Genomic DNA, 23,220 nt, shown 5'->3' with positions numbered 1-23,220 from the left:
CCTCTCCTCTCAGCACTTCCAGAACCTAAATGAGAATCGGGCTGGTGATGCCCAGCAAATGGTTGCTGACAGAATACCGGGGCCGGGGGTAGAAGGGGGCTTCCTCTCAGGTCTGTTGTTTCTGGTTGGAGAGACTTCCCAACCTGTGGGAGCCTGGTTCCCAGTCGCTGTCACCTAGCCACTGGCGTAAGGGAGGTAGGGCCCTGGAGGACTGCACCCCAGAATTGTCCCGCTCTCTCCCAACGACCCCGCGCAGCTTCTGTCTGAGAGCAGGAGGGAGCGGAGTGGGGACCAAGGACAGAAGGGAGAGACAGAGCCTGGCCCTGGACAGCCCCCGGCTTGGCCGGAGGCGCGATGCGGAGGGACAACCCGGTGGAGACGGAGGCGGGGCGGGGTGCCCACACTGTAACCAGAGCCTGGGTGCACTTCCCCTTACCCCCGCGGGGCTGCAGTTCCCCGGGCAGCCGCGGAGTCTCCTAGGCCCCCGCGGGCGGACTGGGGTGGGGGCGGGGGCGGGGCTCGTCACGTGGAGAAGCGCGCGGAGGCGGGAGGGGCGGGGGCGCGCGCTCGGCTCTTTAAAGGCGCGCGAGCTAAGCCGGGAGAGGCGGCTTCGCGGCCGCAGGCGCAGGCCCGGGCGGATCCGCGAGACGCGCGGCGTGCGGGCGGGTGGCGGCTCCGGGTCCCAACATGCGCCGGTCGGTCTGGCTGGCGCTGGCCGCGTCGCTCTTGCACGGTAAAGCCCCCGGGTCTCCCAGCCCTCCACTCCTCCTCCGCGGGATCCCGGGCGCATTCTGGCGGCTCCGAGCGCCCCGCGCCGGGGCCAGCTTTGGGGAATCGCGCGAGGAGGGACGGTGGGAGGCACTACCGGGGGCTGTCCGGGAAGGGCGAGCCCGGTTCGTCTGGGCTGCTTGCTTTAGGCGGCGGGGGTCACGGGCAGGGGGCGTGGGGCGCATCCCCGCTGGCCTTCCCTGAGCAGCCCGCCGGGCTCTCCTCTCCTTAAGTGTCCCTGCAAGGCGAGTTCCAGAGGAAGCTCTACAAGGAGCTGGTCAAGAACTACAACCCGTTGGAGAGGCCCGTGGCCAACGACTCGCAGCCGCTCACCGTCTACTTCTCCCTGAGTCTCCTGCAGATCATGGACGTGGTGAGTGCGGCCGCGGCCGCAAGGCTGTCCTCTCCCCGCTGTGGGTTCGGAGGGGTGGCGGAGGCATCAGGCGGCCAGGCGGCGTAGCTTGGCTGGGACACGCTTGCTGGCTCAAGGCCAGGGGGCCAGCGCTCTGCCCCTAACCTGGGCCTGCCCGCTGCTGCGTGCCTCAGTTTCCCCTCCCGCCGAGAAGGAACCCGGTGAAGCATGTTCCACTGTCCCAGCCACCTGTGCGTGGGCAATTCAGTCCCACCTTTCCCTCAGCTTGGAAACTCAGGATGAACGTATCCCCATCCTGAGCCAGAATCAGCAAGAATAGGGTATTTCCAAATGGTCACATTTTAGTACCCATTGTGGTATAAGTGTTAGCATGCTGTCCGTGTCCATTTAGCCATCTCTAGACTTTTCTGTCGCCTGTAGTATGTAGCCTCTTTGGGTAGGGGCTTGGCCTTTGGCTTTGCAGCTGGTTAATCTGTCCAGGCAGATGGCCAGCTGTGAGCATTTACACACCCCTTGCCCTAATTCCAATAATGGGCTTTTTTTTTTTCTTTCTGGTGGGAGTAGTGCTGGTAGTTCTGCTCTGATGGTGAGCAAGGTTCCACACTCGAGATACACTTGTCTGTTCCTTCAGGCAGCTGCTCCCAGCCCCATGGGGTTCTTTCTTTGTGGACTTACTAGTGCTCACTTTAGTTGACAAATATGTATAGTGTGTGTAAATTTCTTTTTCTTTTGCTCTTCTAGACTGCTTTGAATGATCAGAGTTCATTGACATATCCTTCATACAATACAAATATTTTACAAAAGTGTTTAATTCATTATAAATGGATTTCTGTGTCTAGTCTGTACAAGACATTAGACTCTGTTCTGGGGCACAGGGACGATGGTGTTCAGGGGGAGGGAAGACTGTGGTAGGAAAGAGGTGTGCAGATAGCCTCAGTTCCACATAGAAAGTGCTACTATCCACCAGAGGGGTGCAGATGGGTGGTGTAAGAAGACAGGTGATATTTCATAATCCTACAAATAAAGAATACCCACACTACCACATTGATGTATGTTACATCACTTAACCTAGTTAAAATTGCCGTGATGAATGGCTTCCTCTTCCATACTATACCTGCATTAAATGTGCACTTCCTCCCGCAGACAGAACTCTGCTTTAAAATACTCAGTGTCTATGTGATGACATGACGAGGGTTGTAGGCAAGTGCTGTTGTACAGGTTACAAAAGAACAAAAATTGCTGTTTACAGAGCTTGGATTACAGGAGAGGGGAAAGGATGCAGATTTGGAATTAGGGGAAGAGAGGCTGAAAAAGAAGCTCTAGTATTGAATGAAGCCGGGTCAGAGAAATGGAAGTGTGGGGGCTTTGGGAGCGGCACAAGGCTCTGGGTGTTTGGGGAGGCAAGTACCTTATTAAAGATCAACTTCTCTGTTACTTTGAGAGGTTCAGGATTTGTACTTGGGAGCCTTGGTGGGTTCCGGCTCTGACAGTTTCTGGATGGTTGCTCTTAGGTAAGTTTTGTAAGTGTCCTGAATCTGTACTTTGCTGTTAATGAAATAGACACAATAGCATTTCACTGGTCACTGTGATGAGCTAAAGATGTGAAGGCAAATTTAAGAGACCACAAAGCTAGCACATGACTATGGTCATTTTCATCAAATGCACCAAACCAAACAACACTCCCCACTCCACCCCTGCACACCCGGACAGAAGACCTGTCAGCTAAGCAAACACACTTCACAAGTGGTGCATGATAGGCTGAGAAGGTGAAAGCCACACTCCCCCACCCCATTTGCCCAGGATTGGCTCCAGCCAGCCAGATAGCCTCACCATGGGTATGCTCCACATAGACAAGAAGCCTCTCTGGAGTGGTCCTTGTGCTGGCTGGATGGCATGTGAAGGTACAGTGGCTCCTTAGCCAAGGAGCAGGAACAGTGAGCAAACGGAGCAGTCCTAAGTCTGTGGCAGTCTCTTTGGAGAGGAGATCACTCATTGTGCAGCTGCAAGCTTCTTTCTGGGTGCTTTTGCCTCTTTTAAGAGATCCTTAAGGAATCAGGTTAAATGAGGGATTTGGGGGTCTTATGAGAAGTTTAGGTGTCAGCTAGAGTTACGTGATGTGACAAAGACAAGCTTGTGTCAAGTTAGGAAATTTTAAAAACTAACAAAAATCATGAGTACTGGGTATCATCATCATTCCAGTGCTAGAAAAACACACATGAAGGCAGCCATGAGCATCCTAAGGTCATGGGAAGGCGGGAAGGGAAAAAGCCTTGGTCTCACCTTGGCCATCCAGCCATGAACCCGTTGAACTTCGTAGGCAGGCAATGCTGTGAGCTCATGGTGTGGCCTTGAACAAATTACTTTACCTCTCTAAGCCCTGTTTCTTCATGTGTAAAATGAGAGTAGTAATACCCACTTCACAGGGTTTCAAGAGGATTAAATAAGAAAAAGTGGTTGACGTTCACTGTAATTCACTGAAGGTTTGCTAGTTCTTAATTATGTAGCTGCTCAACTCAGAGGTTGGGAAGTTGATGCCTAGAAAGGTGTGGTCACTTGCCCAAAGTTGCTCATTGGTTAGAGGCAGGGCTTCAAGGAAAACCCACATCTGACTTGCAAGTGCTTTGCATCTTGCCTCCTTTGGAGTTGGTAACTTCTTTTGCAGGACAGTTAGCTTAATTTACTTAAATTGGCTGAACTGTAGCTGATTGAGTGCGACTGTCCTGAGATCCTAGGTGGAAAGGAAGTCTCTATATCAGAAATAATGAAATATGCAAACATTTGTATTCCATTCGGACTTGGCTCTGCCTGGTTTTGAAGCAGAGCCAGGGCTCTCCAGCTGGAATCTTAGCACCCTGGACAGAGATACAGTGGCTCTCATAAGGGATTCATGTGACAGTCTTGACTGGCATTAGATTCTTTTTATAAATTTGGTTGATATGGGTCATTTACTCACTCTGACTGGGCTGTTCTAGAGACCATTACCCTGCTCTCCAAGTCTTCTTATTCCCCTTTTTGCCAGCAGAGATTTCCTGGCTGGAGTGATAGGGAGATGGCATATGATGCTGCATATTTTATTTTCATGAAAGATCATTTCTATTTCACCAATTTATTCCACACATATTTACTGAGCTCGTTTTGTGAACTTTGGTAGATTCTGGGGATTCATAAATGAATAAGGGATGGTTTCTACTTTTAAAACTCACAGTCTGGGGCACCTGGGTGACTCAGATGGTTGAGCGTCTGTTTTCGGCTCTGTTCATGATCCCAGGGTTCTGGAATCGAGACCCGCATGGGGCTCCCTGCTCTGCGTGGAGCCTGCTTCTCCCTCTCCTTCTACTGCTCCCCCTGCTTGTGCTCTCTCACTCTCTCTGTCAAATAAATAAACAAAATCTTTAAAAAAAATAATAAAACTCACAGTCTGGCTAGGGAGACTGACATGTAGATCCAAGATTACCACATGTGTAATTTAACATACATGCCTATACAAAGTGCTACAAATACACATAGGAGAAAACATTTATTTCCAGCGAGGGTGGCTGGGAATGGTTTCAAAGCGGAGGTAGTTAGATTTCTAAAATTGAGTAGGAATTTGCCAGTTGGAGAAAGTAGGAACGACTCTCCAGGTGATGGGGGCAGGGTGAGAAGATTTTGGTGGAGGACAGGACACTTTCAGCAAGGTAGGTTGTAAGAAGTGCTCACTCTCAGTTATTCTTGGCTACAGGTTTTGCTGCAAGACTTCTTAGAATATTGGGTGTTCCTATGTTTATTGAGAATTTCTAAAAGAGGGATATGTATAGTATTGACCAAACTAATTTTTCTTTACAGATTTTTTTGGTAAGAATTAGTTTCTAGAAATATACCTTACAAGATGAAGAATAGGATTATTTTGGGGGGAGGAAGTATGCATTGAGTTCAGAGACAGGAGGGGAACAGAGTGTGAGGTTATCTAGAGTGCTTCTGCAGAGTTGAGGTTTTGTCCTAGTCTGGGTATCTCTGAGGGCATGAGGAGACGGTGTGCCAGTGGATTTGTGAAGCTGCAGGATCAGCTTGCCATAGCAGATTTTCCTAGAAATGGAAACAATCCAAACCATGATATTTGCATTAAGTCCCACAAATATAAATTATAGATTAGAATGAAAAAAAAAGATGCATACATTTTAAAGACAAAGCATATATTTTCAAAGGGATTGTTTTACCTGCTGTGGTCTGTTCTAGTTATTTAGCAGGCCCCTAGGTGAAATGTTAGGTGGAGAGTGGGAAGGTGTGGTGTATTTTTAAGCAGAGGAGGGATGTAACTAGACCTGTGTTTGTTTAGATAGAGGATGTTGAGGGCAGTATGTGTGTGGGAGAGATTGGAGAGGAGGAGAAGTGTAGACAAGGGATGAAGAGGTCGAAACTTCCCAACATTGTGGGAAAGTGAGAAGTGGACAGAATCCAGAGACACTTTGGATATCCAACCTATGATGTATAACTGTTTATATAAACTTCATGTAGCTACATAGATAAATTTGTTATGTAAAAGTGTCTATTATTCCTGAATGCATACTCTGACTCACGGCATTTATTAATTTACTTCGTGGGCTTGTAACTGGGCTGAGAATGAGATGATACACAAGAAATCATTTTGAAGTGATGCAAATGCAGGGTTGTAAACTGCCAACAGTTTCCATAATATTTCTCCTTTATTCCTGCCATATAGTCATTCACCTGTATGCATACATCTTAAGGCCATTCTAGGTGTTGATTTGCATAAAATAAATGTGCACAGTTATGAAAGCATGTCCAGAAGGCAAGGCATTTAAAATGAATAATGTGAATCAACACATAATTATACACAATGTAAAACACATAATTATGCATGAATGATTTTTGGTATTTTGTAGATTCTACTTTTAGATTCAACCTTTCAGAAGCTTTAATCACAAGACAATAGAACTAAGTGATCATGCATTTGGGGTTTGCTACAGCCAATGGCAGGTGTGTTTGTGGAGCCCAATAATGTAAGGGCTTGTGTGTTACCTGACAGCCCCATGGCGATGCTTTGCTTTTGTCAGACCTATGATTTTGCATCTGCTGGCCACTATTTAAAGTGCTACAACTCTAACTTAATATTATCCAATATTAACTGTAAAAATTGTACAAGTTGAACACCATCTATGCAGAAAGCCCAAGGTACAAGTAAGTATCCTAATAATGTTTTTATACATGGTATATCTTAAAACTACAAATGTAATACATATATTTGTGCAGGAAACGAAATTTAAAAAAAAGGACTGAGGGGGAAAATCATCACCCAAATCACCATCACTCAAGACATTCTGGTGTATTTCATGCTCTTTTCTCTGTGTTTATAGAGTGTGTAGGGAAGTATTTAAAAATTAAAATTATATAACCCCATTACAGCACTTTAAACAGTATTAACAGGCATTAATTTTAAAGTGATACAAATATGCCAAGTAGTAAACAAATACAAATTTTAAACTAAAATTGAATTCTTTTTCCACTATCATGCATTTCTCACCATCAGTGCGTGTTCAATCTCTGTCCTTCTTTTTATTTTAGAAATCGTTTAAAAAGTGTGTATTGAAATGATTCATGATGTTACTTTTAAGTTACATGAAATGATTCATGACATTGTTTCTAAGCCTGGTTGCCTTTTTATTTTGCCCCAGTGCATGTGGAGAATTGCAGAGATAATCTGAAGGTCTTGAGGATACTATCTTCCTCCAGTGTTTGTTTGTTTCTGACCAACATCCAGGTCATGGCACCAGCAAGCACAAATTGCCTCAATCCAGTTAGTCACTGAGAATATGGGGAGCTGGCCTTCCCTCCCTGTAAGGGCTGATCTGCTTTTGATTTTTGCTTATACATACAGGATGTAAATATAGAGAATTTACTAGAGTCTTCTCTCTTTTCAATGGACCTTCAACTCCTGTTTTGTTCCCCTAGCTCTCACTTCTGCCAAGATCTGCATAATTTTTTGGCCTCTTAGGCATTGTTTTAGGAATCATCAAAGGGTTGTTGAAAAGTGGCCCCAAGCCCTGTTATCTTCTAAGGGCTTCCCTCCCCTCCTGGATCTTGGTTCTGCAGTTCTTCATTGCCCTGTTAAGTTCTCTGGTGTTTTTAAGCACATGATCATTGCATTTTCCATCTTCTTTAATTGTTCTCACTGGAGGATTTGTGAGAACCACTTAGTCCATCATTGCTGGGAGCAGAATTGAAATTCTAAATTAAAACTTGTTTACAATGCACCTTTGTAATTGATCCAGATTTATTATGATAGAAATTTTATCCCTATCAAACCTCTTTATGACTTTGGGACATAAACAAACATACAAAATGGTTTAGCTTTATAGACTGAGGATTATGGACACTTTTACTGAAGGAATCTTTCTTGTAAATGTTGCTTTTCTGGTCTACCACTGAAGGTATTCCCCAAAGCATTCAGTTTTCTCAGAGCTCCTGATTCATCCCTGACATGCTGTTAAAGGAAGAGAAAGAGTCTTGTTATGGAGGGATGCTAACGAAAATCTCCGTCCTTTTATTGATTTATTAGGTTTAGGTAGTGTTTTACTCCTCAGAGGAGAGGCAAGTCATTTAGAACCTTCTAATAGCAGTTCCCATGATATTTATTTCAGTGATTTACTTATTGACAGTCAACATCAGGTATAAACCATTTTAGCAAAAACCAAAAAAAGATAACACCCCCAACCAAACTATTGTAAAAGTGTGTCTGTGTACATATTTATGTGTATATAAATACACACACACACACATCTGTTGTCTTATCTCTCCTTGTTGAATATTTTCTTTTGATATCTCAAAATAAGATATCACATAATATGCTTAAGTTTCCATGGAGAAAAGCTAGAAGTTACAGCAAAAGCTGAGGAAATCACAGCTCCCAGAATGCCAAAATAATTGGCTGAAACTAACGAGATTAAATAAGGAATTGTATAATATCCTGTATTATGGGTTAAAAGGCGCTGAGGGAGAATGGGCTGTGGGAAAGTCTTAGATGTGTGCCTGACTCCAGGCTCCAACTCAGCTTGTAGATGAAGGAGCTGACCTGTCCCAGTGGCAGGTGGAAGCTGGCAAAGTGGGAAGGAATTGTAACTGTGGTGGTTAACAAATGCCACCTGTGAGATGATCCTTAAAGTGGGGAATTTCCTCTCAGATCACTGTCTGTAAAGATTCCTGTCTTGGGGTAAAAGAGGTGGTGTCTATATTCGAGGGAGAAGGCATATTGATAAAACAATAAAAACGTGTTATGTCCCACTGGAAAACCATTAGCATGGCATTGAGCACCAGGGTTGAATTTTGCCCTTCTCTGGAAATTTATACAGGTGGACTAACACAAGCACACGGTGGTATTCTTTTGGGTCTGGTTAGTTTTGCTTAATTTCATTTTTGGGAGAGTCACTCAAGTTGTTGCCTGTGGTTGTAGTTTATTCATCTTTATTGTATGAATATAAGATTTATTATTCTATTGATGGATATTTAGATTCCAGCTTTTGTCTATTATGAAGACCTCTGTCATAGATATTCTTATTTTACATGTCTTTTGATGCACATGTGAATGCATTTTTATTACATATGTATATATATGGGAGTGGACTTTAAGGCATAAGGTGGCAATAACTTTAAGTTTTCCAAATGAAGCCAAACAAAATGATTTTAAAATGATTATATACCAATTAACATTCTCACTAGCAGTGTATGAAAAATCCTTGTTGCTCTACATACTCACCAACCCTTGGTATTTTCAGTCTTTTTAATTCACAGTCTGGTGGGTGGGGAGTGATAGTTCTTTGTGATTTTAATTAGCCGTTCCCCAGATTACCACTGGAGTCGAGGACATTTTCATTTCTTAATTTTAAGTTGGTTATTTTCTTTTGAGAACTGTCTATTCATGTCTCTTGCCTATTTTTTTAAAGTTTTTTTTATTGTTATGTTAGTCACCATACATTACATCATTAGTTTTTGATGTAGTGTTCCATGATTCATTGTTTGTGCATAACACCCAGTGCAACATGCAGAACGTGCCCTCTTTAATACCCATCAACAGGCTAACCTATCCTCCCACACCCCTCCCCTCTAGAACCCTCAGTTTTTCAGAGTCTATCGTCTCTCATGGTTCGTCTCCCCCTCTGATTTCCCCCCCTTCATTCTTCCCCTCCTGCTATCTTCTTTTTTTTTTCTTAACATATATTGCATTATTTGTTTCAGAGGTACAGATCTGAGATTCAACAGTCTTGCACAATTCACAGCGCTCACCATAGCACATACCCTCCCCAATGTCTATCACCCAGCCACCCCCTCCCTCCCACCCCACCCCCCCACTCCAGCAACCCTCAGTTTGTTTCCTGAGATTAAGAATTCCTCATATCAGTGAGGTCATATGATACATGTCTTTCTCTGATTGACTTATTTCGCTCAGCATAACACCCTCCAGTTCCATCCACGTCATTGCAAATGGCAAGATCTCATTCCTTTTGATGGCTGCATAATATTCCATTGTATATATATATATATATATATATATATATATATATATATATATATATACCATTTCTTCTTTATCCATTCATCTGTTGATGGACATCTTGGCTCTTTCCACAGTTTGGCTATTGTGGACATTGCTACTATTAACACCGGGGTGGCATGTACCCCTTCGGATCCCTACATTTGTATCTTTGGGGTAAATACCCAGTAGTGCAATTGCTGGATCATATCGTAGCTCTATTTTCAGCTTTTTGAGGAACCTCCATACTGTTTTCCAGAGTGGTTGCACCAGCTTGCATTCCCACCAACAGTCTAGGAGGGTTCCCCTCTCTCTGCGTCCCTGCCAACATCTGTCATTTCCTGACTTGTTAATTTTAGCCATTCTGACTGGTGTGAGGTGGTATCTCATTGAGGTTTTGATCTGGATTTTCCTGATGCCGAGCGATGTTGAGCACTTTTTCATGTGTCTGTTGGCCATTTGGATGTCTTCTTTGGAAAGATGTCTGTTCATGTCTTCTGCCCATTTCTTGATTGGATTCTTTGTTCTTTAGGTGTTGAGTTTGATAAGTTCTTTATAGATTTTGGATACTAGCCCTTTATCTGATATGTCATTTGCAAATATCTTCTTCCATTCTGTCGGGTGTCTTTTGGTTTTGTTGACTGTTTCCTTTGCTGTGCAAAAGCTTTTTATCTTTTTTTTTTTTTTTTTTTATTTATTTATTGGAGAGCGAGCGAGAGAGAAACAGCATGAGAGAGGAGAGGGTCAGAGGGAGAAGCAGGCTCCCCGCTGAGCCGGGAGCCCGATGTGGGACTCGATCCCAGGACCCTGGGATCATGACCTGAGCCGAAGGCAGTCGCTTAACCAACTGAGCCACCCAGGCGCCCAGCTTTTTATCTTGATGAAGTCCCAGTAGTTCATTTTTGCCCTTGCTTCCCTTGCCTTTGGCGATCTTTCTAGGAAGAAGTTGCTTCGGCTGAGGTCGAAGAGGTTGCTGCCTGTGTTCTTCTTTAGGATTTGGATGGCCTCCTGTCTCACATTGAGGTCTTTCAACCATTTGGAGTCTATTTTTGTGTGTGGTGTAAGGAAATGGTCCAGTTTGATTCTTCTGCATGTGGCTGTCCGATTTTCCCAACACCATTTTTTGAAGAGACTGTCTTTTTCCATTGGACATTCTTTCCTGCTTTGTCAAAGATTAGTTGGGCATAGAGTTGAGGGTCCATTTCTGGGCTCTCTATTCTGTTCCATTGATCTATGTGTCTGTTTTTGTGCCAGTACCATACTGGCTTGATGATGACAGCTTTGTAATAGAGCTTGAAGTCTGGAATTGTGATGCCACCAGCTTTGCTTTTCTTTTTCAACGTTCCTCTGGCTATTCAGGGTCTTTTCTGGTTCCATACAAATTTTAGGATTATTTGTTCCATTTCTTTGAAAAAAGTAGATGCTATTTTGATAGGGATTGCATTAAATGTGTAGATTGCTCTAGGTAGCATTGACATCTTCACAATATTTGTTCTTCCAATCCATGAGCATGGAACGTTTTTGCATTTCTTTGTGTCTTTCTCAATTTCTTTCATGAGTATTTTATAGTTTTCTGCATACAGATCCTTTGCCTCTTTGGTTAGATTTATTCCTAGGTATCTTATGGTTTTGGGTGCAGTTGTAAATGGGATCGACTCCTTCATTTCTCTTTCTTCTGTCTTGTTGTTGGTGTATAGGAATGCCACTGATTTCTGTGCATTGATTTTATATCCTGCCACTTTACTGAATTCCTGTATGAGTTCTAGCAGTTTTGGGGTGGGGTCTTTTGGGTTTTCCACATAAAGTATCATATCATCTGCAAAGAGTGAGGGTTTGACTTCTTCTTTGCCGATTTGGATGCCTTTGATTTCTTTTTGATGTCTGATTGCTGTGGCTAGGACTTCTAATACTATGTTGAATAGCAGTGGTGATAATGGACATCCCTGCCACGTTCCTGACCTTAGGGGGAAAGCTCTCAGTTTTTCCCCATTGAGAATGATATTCGCTGTAGGTTTTTCATAGATGGCTTTTATGATATTGAGGTATTACCCTCTATCCCTATACTCTGAATCAGAGTTTTGATCAAGAAAGGATGCTGTACTTTGTCAAATGCTTTTTCTGCATCTATTGAGAAGATTATATGATTCTTGTTCTTTCTTTTGTTAATGTATTGTATCACGTTGATTGATTTGCAGATGTTGAACCATCCTTGCAGCCCAGAGTTAAATCCCACTTGGTCGTGGTGAATAATCCTTTAATGTACTGTTGGATCCTATTGGCTAGTATTTTGGTGAGAATTTTTGCATCCATGTTCATCAGGGATATTGGTCTGTAATTCTCCTTTTTGATGGGGTCTTTGTCTGGTTTGGCGATCAAGGTAATGGTGGCCTCATAAAATGAGTTTGGAAGTTTTCCTTCCATTTCTATTTTTTGGAACAGTTTCAGAAGAATAGGTATTAATTCTTCTTGAAATGTTTGGTAGAATTCCCCTGGGAAGCCATCTGGCCCTGGGCTTTTGTTTGTTGAGAGATTGTTGATGACTGCTTCAATTTCCTTAATGGTTATAGGTCTGTTCAGGTGTTCTATTTCTTCCTGGTTCAGTTTTGGTAGTTGATACATCTCTAGGAATGCATCCATTTCTTCCAGGTTATCTAATTTGCTGGCATAGAGTTGCTCATAATATGTTCTTATAATTCTTTGTATTTCTATGGTGTTGGTTGTGATCTCTCCTCTTTCATTCATGATTTTGTTGTTTTGAGTCATTTCTCTTTTCTTTTTGATAAGTCTGGCCAACGGTTTATCAATCTTGTTAATTCTTTCAAAGAACCAGTTCCTAGTTTCGTTGATCTGTTCTACTGTTCTTTTGGCTTCTATTTCATTGATTTCTGCTCTGATCTTTATTATTTCTCTTCTCCTGCTGGGTTTAGGCTTTATTTGCTGTTCTTTCCCCAGCTCCTTTAGGTGTAGGGTTAGGTTGTGTACTTGAGACCTTTCTTGTTTCTTGAGAAAGGCTTGTATTGCTCTATAATTTCCCCTTAGGACTGCCTTTGCTGCATCCCAAAGATTTTGAATAGTTGTGTTTTCATTTTCATTGGTTTCCATGTATTTTTTAATTCTTCTTTAATTTCCTGGTTGACGCATTCATTCTTCAGTAGGATGCTCGTTACCCTCCATGTATTTGAGTTCTTTCCGACTTTCCTCTTGTGATTGAGTTCTAGTTTCAAAGCATTGTGGTCTGAAAATAGGCAGGGAATGATCCCAATCTTTTGGTACCGGTTGAGACCTGATTTATGACCTAGGATGTGATCGATTCTGGAGAATGTTCCATGGGCACTAGAGAAGAATGTGTATTCCGTTGCTTTGGGATGGAATGTTCTGAATATGTCTGTGAAGTCCATTTGGTCCAGTGTGTCATTTAAAGTCTTTATTTCCTTGTAGATCTTTTGCTTAGACGATCTGTCCATTTCAGTGAGGGGAGTGTTAACGTCCCCCACTATTACTGTATTGTTGTCTGTGTGTTTCTTTGCTTTTGTTATTAATTACCTTATAAAATTGGCTGCTCCCATGTTAGGGGCATAGATATTTACGATTGTTAGATCTTCTTGTTGGATAGACCCTTTAAGTAGGATATAGTGTCTTTCCTCATCTCATATTACAGTCTTTGGTGTAAGATCTAATTTGTCTGATATAAGGATTGCCACCCCAGCTTTCTTTTGGTGTTCGTTAGCATGGTAAATGGTTCCAATTTTGTGCTCCGCGGCTCTATCACTTGCCAAAAGCGGCCGACGGAGGCCCCTCCCCCGCCGTCTAGCCTCCCGAATATCGCCTCGGATTCACTTCTCCGCACATCCTACCTTCCAGAAAGTGGTCGCTTTTCTGTTCAGAGAGTTGTTGCTATTCTTTTCTTTGATCTCCTGTTGAGTTTGTAGGTGTTCAGAATGGTTTGATCTCTATCCAGCTGAATTCCTGAGACCAGACAAAATCCAGGTCTCCTACTCCTCTGCCATCTTGCTCCGCCCTCTTGCCTATTTTTATCTTGGTTGGTTTGTTTGTTTCGATTTTCCTTATTGATTTGTATGAATTTTTCTAAATTAAGGACATGAGCCCCTAGGCACTTACATGTTTTTGCAGATATTCTCTCAGACTCTTTGGCTTGTCTCTTTCTCTTGAGGTTTGTTTTTTCTGTCTTTTGTAAATCTTTTTTTTTTTTTAAAGATTTTATTTATTTATCCATGAGAGACAGAGACAGGGAGAGAGAGAGAGAGGAGAGGGAGAAGCAGGCTCCCAAGGAGCAGGGAGCCCGATGTGGGACTCGATCCCAGGACCCTGGGATCATGACCTGAGCCGAAGGCAGACGCTTAACCATCTGAGCCACCCAGGCACCCAAGTCTTTTGTAAATCTTTAATTGAAGTATACTATACTTCTAGAGAAATGGTGTCTTTTGATGAACAGCAGTTCTTCATTTTAATGAGACCCAACTCATAAAACCTTTCTTCTATATTTAATGCTTATTGTGTCGTATTTAAAAACTCCCCTTTCTCAACCACATGAAGATATTTTCCTTTAGAGGCTTTTTGTTGTTTTGTTTTACCTTTCATATTTTATGTCCCATTCACCTAGAGTTGAATTTTAGTTTAGTATAATTTAAAGGTTTTTACTTTCAAGCAGCTTTGTGGAAATCTTGACTGATGATTAACTTAAAAGGGTGTTAGTGTAATTGCTGCATGATTATTGAACTGTATCACATTTGGACATTTTATTATCCACTGTGTTGACCCCCGGATAGACATTTCAGTTATTTAATATGTGTATACTATGCAGAAAATGTATAGGCTATGACATTTTTTAATATTTAAAAATGTCAATGTGACACACAACATTTATAGAGCCAACAGTAAGGATTTATGAGAAGCCCTCGCCCTATCGCACTTTTCCCATTGCTGTCCATTCCCCAGAGACCTTCAGCAGCCTCTGTTTCTGGTTATAATTCTTGTTTTAATACTCATTTATTATTCCTTGATTGATCAGCTTTATCCATTTGCTATTGACTACTTGTTATGATGAGATAGGAACTTGATTCACTCACAGCTCTCCCTATTGCCGTCACTTTCACAGATCACTTTTATACCTTCAAAAGACAGTCTTAAGACTGTCATTTCTGTTAACCATAATTTGGTTTCCCTGTCTGTAAGCACTCCAGTGCTGCCCCTATTTTTTTTTTTTAACCTCCTTCTATCTCCATGTTGGTAACATTTACATTCTCTCCTGTAACCATATGTGATTTCTCTGTAATTTGATTCTATTGTATCTTGATTCTTTTTTTTTTTTAAAGCTGCCTTCATGATTTTGTGACAATGTACACTATACTTTGCAAAGTCATTTTTTTCCTGAGCCTATAATTCCTTCTTGTTTGGGTCTAATGCTGTGGCATCTGTGCTATTCAGTGGGGTTGACTGTTTCAGTTGTCAATTAACCTGGTGTCAAGTTTAGATGTTCTCCTTTTTGACCAAATCTTATCATTCCTTTCTTTTTCCAAGTCTTTAGTCATGCTGTTTATTCTGTCTGTTCATTATACAGTTAACCTCCTTCTCAGAGGATATCAGTTGAGGGTTATCATTTACTTCTTTATTTTTTTAACTCATTTGTTTCAAACTGTATAATATTATTTCTTCTAAGATAATTTTTCCTTTTTCTTTTAATTTTGCTCATTTATTTATTTGTTTCCCTGTTTATTTTTATGATTTGTTTGGTAGGCTTTCCTAAAATGCCTTCTGATTCTTAGATTTCTCTTCGTATTTTAAAATTAGGGAAGAGAAACATTGGTGAAAGTACTGTATTTGAGGGTAGGATTTAGAATCAGCTGTGGTTTTAGGGCTTGGGTGAGGACTGTTAGATTTTTTTGTAGATGCTAAATGCCAGAGGGCTGGATGCTTTGTCTCAGGGTCATCTCTTGTCACATTAGCTTCTTTATTCTCTAATTCAGTGCTATCCAATAGAAATACAATGCCAGCTACTGATGTAATTTTATTTTATTTTATTTATTATTTTTTATTTTTTTATTTTATTATGTTACGTTAGTCACTATACAGTACCTCATTCGTTGTTGATGTAGTGTTCCACGCAATACGTGCCCTCCTTAGTACCTATCATCAGGCTAACCCATCCCCCTGACTCCCTCCCCTCTTAAACCTTCAGTTTGTTTCTCAGAATCCATAGTCTCTCATGGTTCATCTCCCCCTCCGATTTCCCCCTTCATTTTTCCCTTCCTTCTCCTAATGTCCTCCATGCTGTTTCTTATGTTCCACAAATAAGTGAAACCATATGATAATTGACTTTCTCTGCTTGACTTATTTCACTTAGCACAATCCCCTCCAGTTCCATCCATGTCGATGCAAATTTTAGATTTTCTAGTGGCCACACTTAAAAAATAAAAAGATACAGGTATAATTAATTTTAATAAGAAATTTTACTTAACAAAATATATCTAGTTATTAAAATTTCAACACATAGCCAATGTAGAAACATTGTTAATGAGATGGTTTACATTTCTGGGGGAGGGCAGAGCTAAGTCTTAGAAATCCAGTGTGTGCATTACACTCATAGCCCATCTCAGACTGGTCACATATCAAGGACACATATCAAGGTAGCCACATTTTGCTGGTGGCTACCCCATGTTAGATTACACAGTTCTAGCCAATCCATTTTTTTTTTTTTTGAGTTTTGAATCAATGGAGTGAGGAGAAACCCTGGCTGATGGTTATTCTCAGAAGGGAATTGGCAGCTCTCTATTCCAAAGTTCTCTGTCACTCACCCATGTGATCTCCACTCTGTTCTCCCTGACTCCTTCAGTTCACTTCTGAACTCAGTAAGGTTCCAGGTTCCATGGGGCACACCTGCTCCTCCCACCCTGCAGCCCCCTCACTAGTATTTAGCATAGGGCTTCCTTCACTCTATGTTTGCAGATACTAAGCCTCCCTGTACGTGCTCTGTCTGTATGTAATGTATTGAAATATCTTGCCTTTTTGTGATCCTATTCCCATTCTCTTTGTTTTGGGGCATTTATACCATTTCACTCCTTTATTTTAATTCCAGTGATCTTAGAGGGAAAGGGGAAATAAATGGGTATGTTTAAGCTGACCTCTTCAACTAGAAACTTACAGGATATTCTTACCAGCAACTCAGCCAATGGCATAAATATGCTGTTTTGGATGTTTAATCCATTGTTTGAGTCACAAGTCCATGTTGATACTTCTATAATACATTTTGATATTTAATGGGATCCTTTAAACTGAGCAGTGAACACTTGGGTAAAGTTGTTTCTGTCATTTTCTTAGATCAGTGCAGCTCCTCCGAATGGTGTATGATCATGTCCTTCAGGTAGCCTTTTGTGACTTATTGAATATATGCTTAAAAGGTACTGTCTAAAAAGTATAATTAAAAGTTATAATTCCCTGTTCCTTGGCAACACCTCCTTTGACTTTAAAAGAATGAGATAATAAGCATTTTCTCATACTTCTTACATATACAATTTATTTAAATGTAAATAAATATTTTCTTTTAAAGTAGTCACTGTAGAAAATGATGCATTTACTCTAACAACACTACTAACTTATTGAATACTTTTGGACTCCTATTAGGATTAAAGCACTATAATTTGAAAATTTTCAGTTGGGATATTTTTATTTTCAGGATGAGTTTATTAGGAATGACAGGGCATACCTCAAAGTAGGGTCTCTTGATGAAGATTGGTGGCTCTTAAATGAGATGGAGATGGATCTTCTGTTTTTATCTTTCTTTTGGATGTTTATAATCTGATACTGAAGAAAAATCAAAAGAAAGTTCCCCAAAGTATCCTAAGCAATGTAAAACCTTTCTGTACTATTTTCAAAGAGAGTCTGTAATGAAGTAATGGACTTTTTAGTATGTAAGCTTGAAAAATCTTTAATTTATATTCATAGCTTATATATTAAATGAAGTGTTTTATGGGTTTTAAAATTAATTGGCCAAAGCTTTTCTTCTTTTTTTTAAAAAAAGTTTTTATTTAAACTCCAGTTAGTTAACATACAGTGTAATATTACTTTCAGGTGTACAATATAGTGATTCAGCACTTCCATACATCACCCGGTGCTCATCACCAGTGCCCTCCTTAATCCCCATCACCTATTTCACCCATCCCCCCACCCACCTCTCCTCTGGTAACCATCAGTTTGTTCTCTATAGGTAAGAGTCTGTTTCTTGGTTTGCCTCTCTTTTTCCCTTTGCTCATCTGTTTTGTTTTTTTTAAATTCCACATATGAGTGAAATCATATGGTATTTGTCTTTATCTGACTGACTTAATTCACTTATCTTAATACTCTCTAGCTTCATCCATGTCATTGCAAATGGCAAGATTTCATACTTTTTTAATGGCTCAGTAATATTTCATTGTATGTATATACCACTTTTCTTTATCTATTCATCATTTGATGGACACTGGCTGTTTCCATAATATGGCTTTTGTAGATAATGCTGCTATAATCATTGGGGTGTATTTATCTCTTTGAATTAGTATGTTTGTATTCCTTGGGTAAACACCTAGTAGTGAAATTGCTGGATCATAGGGTAGTTCTATTTTTAGCTTTTTAAGGAACCTCTGTATTTTTCAGAGTGGCTGAACCAGTTTGCAATCCCACCAACAGTGTAAGAAGATTCCCTTTTCTCCATATCTTTGCCAACATCTATTGGTTCTTGTGTTTTTGAGTTTAGCCATTCTGAAGGTGTGAGGTGGTATCTCGTAGTTTTGATTTGCACTTCCCTAATGAAGAGTGATATTGAGCATCTTTTCATGTGTCTGGTAGCTATCTGTAGGTCTTCTTTGGAAAAATGTCTGTTTGTGTCTTCTGCCCATTTCTTAACTGGATTATTTGTTTATTAGGTGTTGAGTTTAATAAGTACTTTATAGATTTTGGATACTAACCCTTTATCAGATATGTCATTTGCAAATATCTTCTCTCATTCCGTAGATTGCCATTCAGTTTTGTTGATTGTTTCCTTCACTGTGCAGAAGCTTTTTATTTTGATGAAGTACTAATAGTTCATTTTTGCTTTTGTTTCCCTTGCCTCAGGAGATGTATCTAGTAAGAAGTTGCTATGGCTAATGTCCAAAAGGTTACTGCCTGTGTTCTCTTCTAGGATTTTGATGGTTTCCTTCACATTAAGGTCTTTCACATTTTGAGTTTATTTTTGTGTATGGTGTAAGAAAGTGGTCCAGTTTCATTCATTTGCATGTAGCTGTCCAGTTTTCCCAGCACCGTTTGTTGAAGAGACTTTTTTCCATTGGCTATTCTTTTTCTTTTTTAAAGATTTATTTATTTGAGAGAGAGAAAAAGAGAGAGCTAGGGGGAGGGGCAGAAGGAAAGGGAAGTAGAAACTCTAAGCAGACCCTGTGTTGAGCATGGAGCACAGCATAGGGCTCAAACTCATGACCATGTGGTCACTACCTGAGCCAAAACCAAGAGTCAGAGGCTTCACTGACCACAGCATCTAGATGTCCCTATTCTTTCCTGCTTTGTTGAAGATTAATTGACTATGTAATTGTAAGTTCATTTTTGGATTTTCTGTTCTGTTCCATTGATCTATGCGTCTATTTCTATGAATTGGCCAAAGCTTTTAAAATACTTAAAAAAAAACACATTAAAAAAAACTTCTTTACAAGGTTTTCTTTTTTAAAACTAAAAGTGTTACTTTTAGATTTTTGATTAAATATTATAGCTATACTCAGCAAATTGTTACTGAATCAGTTAGGACAATATTTTATATTTGGCTAAAATATCTATAGATTGAAGATCAGTAAAATTCTAATTGATGAAAACTATAGAATAATAGGAATGTTGATTAAAAATGGACAGATTACATAAAATCTTGATATTTGCAAACATTCAGACATTTCTGGTTAATTTTCAGGGATACATCCCAGAGACAGCTAGAAGTCAGGAGATGCTATTTTTTTTTTTTTAAGTTAAATAAAGAGTAGGCGGTATAGATAATTAAAGCAGGAGAATTTCTCTAAATATGGCTTTGAGGCTTCCCTGTTCTTTATATTAGTAGTTGTGTATTTTATTGCTCTGGGGTAAATAAACAGCGTCAGAGGCCTTTTTCTCAAAGTCCTTAGGCCAGGGGAGTGATATGTACTGACTTAGGGTCCCAGGAATGAGAGAGGCATTTAATGCAGCTTTCTGTAAGTTGGAGGTGAACTGGAAGATGGCCCACAGCCACAGGGAATTTCTCCTTAGTTTATACCCTTCAGTGGGAGTCAGGCCAGTTGGACCCCTCATCTTCTTTCTGTGTATGGAGCAATTATTGGAACAGTCATGGCCCAGACGATCCTTTGTCAGTACGATCGGATATGTATTAAAACAGCAATATACAAATGGCACCTTTGTTGTCTTTGGCAGGGAAAATTATGGGCAGGGGATTAAATTAAAAACTGAAAGGGAATATTCATGACAGGAAATTTGTTTCCTTTCCAGTGGTGGTTTGCATCAGCGGGGAGAGCTGCTCACTGATGTCTCAGCACAAACCATCTTTCCACTGGCTTCCTGCATTTTTCCAAATATCACTTTAAAAGCATACCAAATTAGAGAAAAATGCTTATAAAGTGCTTGAAACTTGATCTCAAATGGAGGAAATGAATAGCAAGATGGGGTACATGTTATAGCTTTGTGTAGATTGGAAAGATTGCTCTGATTTCAGAAATCTGCTCTTTTGAAGGAAAATGAGTCTCCTTTTGACATTACATTGTATCTGTCAGAAAACCTGGAAAGGACTGTGGGTTTGACCTGAGGTGGGTGGGATTCAGGGCCTGGCTCCCCTACTAATAGGTAGCTTTGATGGTTTGATGTTGGGTGTATATCTCAATGTCCATATTTGAAAAGAACCTTAAGATGTCATCATCTGTGTGTGTAGAACTTTAAAGTTTTCAAACACTGTCACACATTATTTTTGTCTCTTCAATGATCACATGAACAATGTGTTATAATCATTCTCATGTAGGCAGAAAAGCTTAGGGACTTGAACCCAGGTTTGTTTGGAGTTTTTTTTTTAAAAATATAATATTCAGGGTATTTAAATAGGTGACCAATGAGATTTTATTATCATTTTGAATTATTTGGGGGGATATTTGATATGTTTTATTTTGTTACAGTTACTGTTTCTAATGCTCAAATTGTCAGGTTGACTCCTATGTCTTTTTGGTGTAGTTTCTGTGACCATGGCTATTTTCTCTGTTTCTAGCACAGAATAAAATGAAATGTTTCAGGCTTATAGTATATCTCCCTCTCTAGACCTGGATCCCTTTTTATCAAGAAGCTTGTCATGGGAAATTGTGTTTGGAAATCACTGATTGACAGTAAGTAGTAGAATGAATTCTGACTTGAGTCTACTGTATATCTCAGAAAGAAATAACTGAACAAATGGGAAGTAAGAATAATAAAGAAATGATTTTTTTAAAAAAGCTTCCGGAGTTCAAGGAAGACATAAAAACAGATGAAAAAGTCACACCAAATACCGCAGTTTCAACACACCAAGTATAAGAAAAGAAAATCTTTAATTTATTCAGAACAGATGAAAATCATTTGCCAAAGGATGAGTGCCAAAATGACATTGGTCATCTTACCAGGAAAACCTGGGATTTGAGAAGACAGTGGACTAATGTCAAAACTCAGATGACAAACTGATTATTATCCCCCAAATCTCTACCAAGTCAAGTAGAAAATAAAAAAAGTTTTTAAGTATGCAAGGATTCAAACTATCTAAAAGAATTGCTAGGAAGTGCATTCCAGTTATGCAAAAACAAAAAAACCCAAACCCTAACCAAATCCTTGTAAGTGGGGTATAAGAAATGCAAGTAGTCAGAGACCAGAAAAAAATCCCATTAAGCCTAAGTGTCAAGCAACAACAGTCTCTGAAATGTTCATAGCAATCTGTAACCCAGATCTCTCCTGTCCTCTCTTGATTATATATATATACATATATATATATATATGTATATGTATATACACACACATACACACACAAGTATATATATATATAATATACAAATATATATATAATCAAATATATATATAATCAAAATTTTTAAATAACCACCATAAGAAAATTATAAAATGTTCAAACCTTAAAGTGGAAAAATGAAGCAAAGAAACTTGAACACTCCAGTAATATATAGAAATGGTTTTAACAAACACAGCAAAATACTGTGGGGACAACAGCAATGCATTTTGATGACAGAAACAACCCCAGTCTTATCCATAATTGCTACTGTGAAATGGGTAGATACACCTATTTAAAAATGGGAACACCTATTTAAAAATAGGAACCCCAGATTCATTTTTAAAAGTTCCAGCTATATGCTACTTTCATATTAATTTCAAATAATCAAATTATGCCACTTTTAAATTAAAAATACTCAGGTAAAAAGAAACAGACCTAAATAAATATTAGATGGGAAAAAGCTACAACAGGAGATGTTAATAGTAGACTCACTATTATATCTTCCTCTGTTGGAGGCTCACTGGCATGATTAATTTAATGTGACAGCTTGACTGGACTAAGAGATGCTCGGATAGCCCATAAAACATTATTTCTGGGGGTGTCTGTGAGGGTGCTTCTGGAAGAAAGTAGCATTTGAATTCATAGACTGAGTAAAGAAGATCACTTTCATCCATGCTGCTGGGCATCAACCAATTCATTGAGGACCCTAATGGAACAAAAAAGCAGAGGAAGGGTGAATTTCATTCTCTCTGCCTGAACTGAGACCTCCATTGTCTACCCAGGGACATCGGTGCTCCTGGGTGATGGGCTTTCCAACTTCTCAGTTCTGGAAGGACTTACACTATTGGCCCCCCAGTTGTTGGGCTTTTGGACTCAGACTGAATTACACCACCAGATTTTATCATTCTCCCGCTTGCAGATGGCAGATCGTGGGACTTTTTGGCCTTCATAATTGTGTGAACCAATTCCAGTAATACACTTTATATATATCCTTTTGTTTCTTTTTTTTTTTTTTCTTTTAGGGGAACCCTGACTAATGCCTTCATCAAGGAAAGCCACGTGAAACTGGCCTGGGCGGGAGGGTGGCTTCAGTAAGATGTGAAGGCATTTACGCAGGTATCAAAGTCCAGTGGGAGGACAAAGCATACATGTCAAGAGGTGATGGCAGAGCCCCATACCCTGAGGAGCACCTTGGGCCTCAAGGGCTCTGGATGCTCACTATGGTTTGAAAGATCAGAGGGATGATAGCAGTAGCCAGTGTCAATGCCAGAGGGATGATAGCAGTAGCCAATGTCAATGCCTGGCTCTCCATTTATTCCTTGCTGCATCCCTGTCAGATGTACTGCTATTCACCTTATTTTGTTAATTGAACACCAGAGTTGGTGTGAGTTCAAGGGAATTGTAATAGTGGGACCACGATGCACTGAGAAACTGCAAATGGCTTACAGACTATTGGGAGCTCATCAGGTGCCTGCATCAGGAGTCATGCTGTGGACTGCACTTACTCCATCCTTCACCTAGCCC

The 23,220-nt window shown here is 40.3% G+C and overlaps 1 protein-coding gene across 1 annotated transcript in view; it reads left to right on the top strand.

The window, feature by feature from the left end:
• Positions 1-687: 687 nt before the first annotated feature.
• Positions 688-23,220, top strand: part of LOC110572244 (neuronal acetylcholine receptor subunit alpha-7) — a 113,334-nt gene continuing 90,801 nt past the window's right edge. Inside the window, exons 1-2 of the mRNA XM_021680487.1 lie at positions 688-733; positions 1,002-1,141. Of these exons, the coding sequence (XP_021536162.1) occupies positions 688-733; positions 1,002-1,141 (186 nt within the window). The remainder of the gene's footprint in view (positions 734-1,001; positions 1,142-23,220) is intronic.

Source organism: Neomonachus schauinslandi, chromosome 9 (assembly GCF_002201575.2).
Source record: "Neomonachus schauinslandi chromosome 9, ASM220157v2, whole genome shotgun sequence".
NCBI lineage: Eukaryota > Metazoa > Chordata > Mammalia > Carnivora > Phocidae > Neomonachus > Neomonachus schauinslandi.
This window is presented reverse-complemented; position numbering and strand designations above follow the sequence as displayed.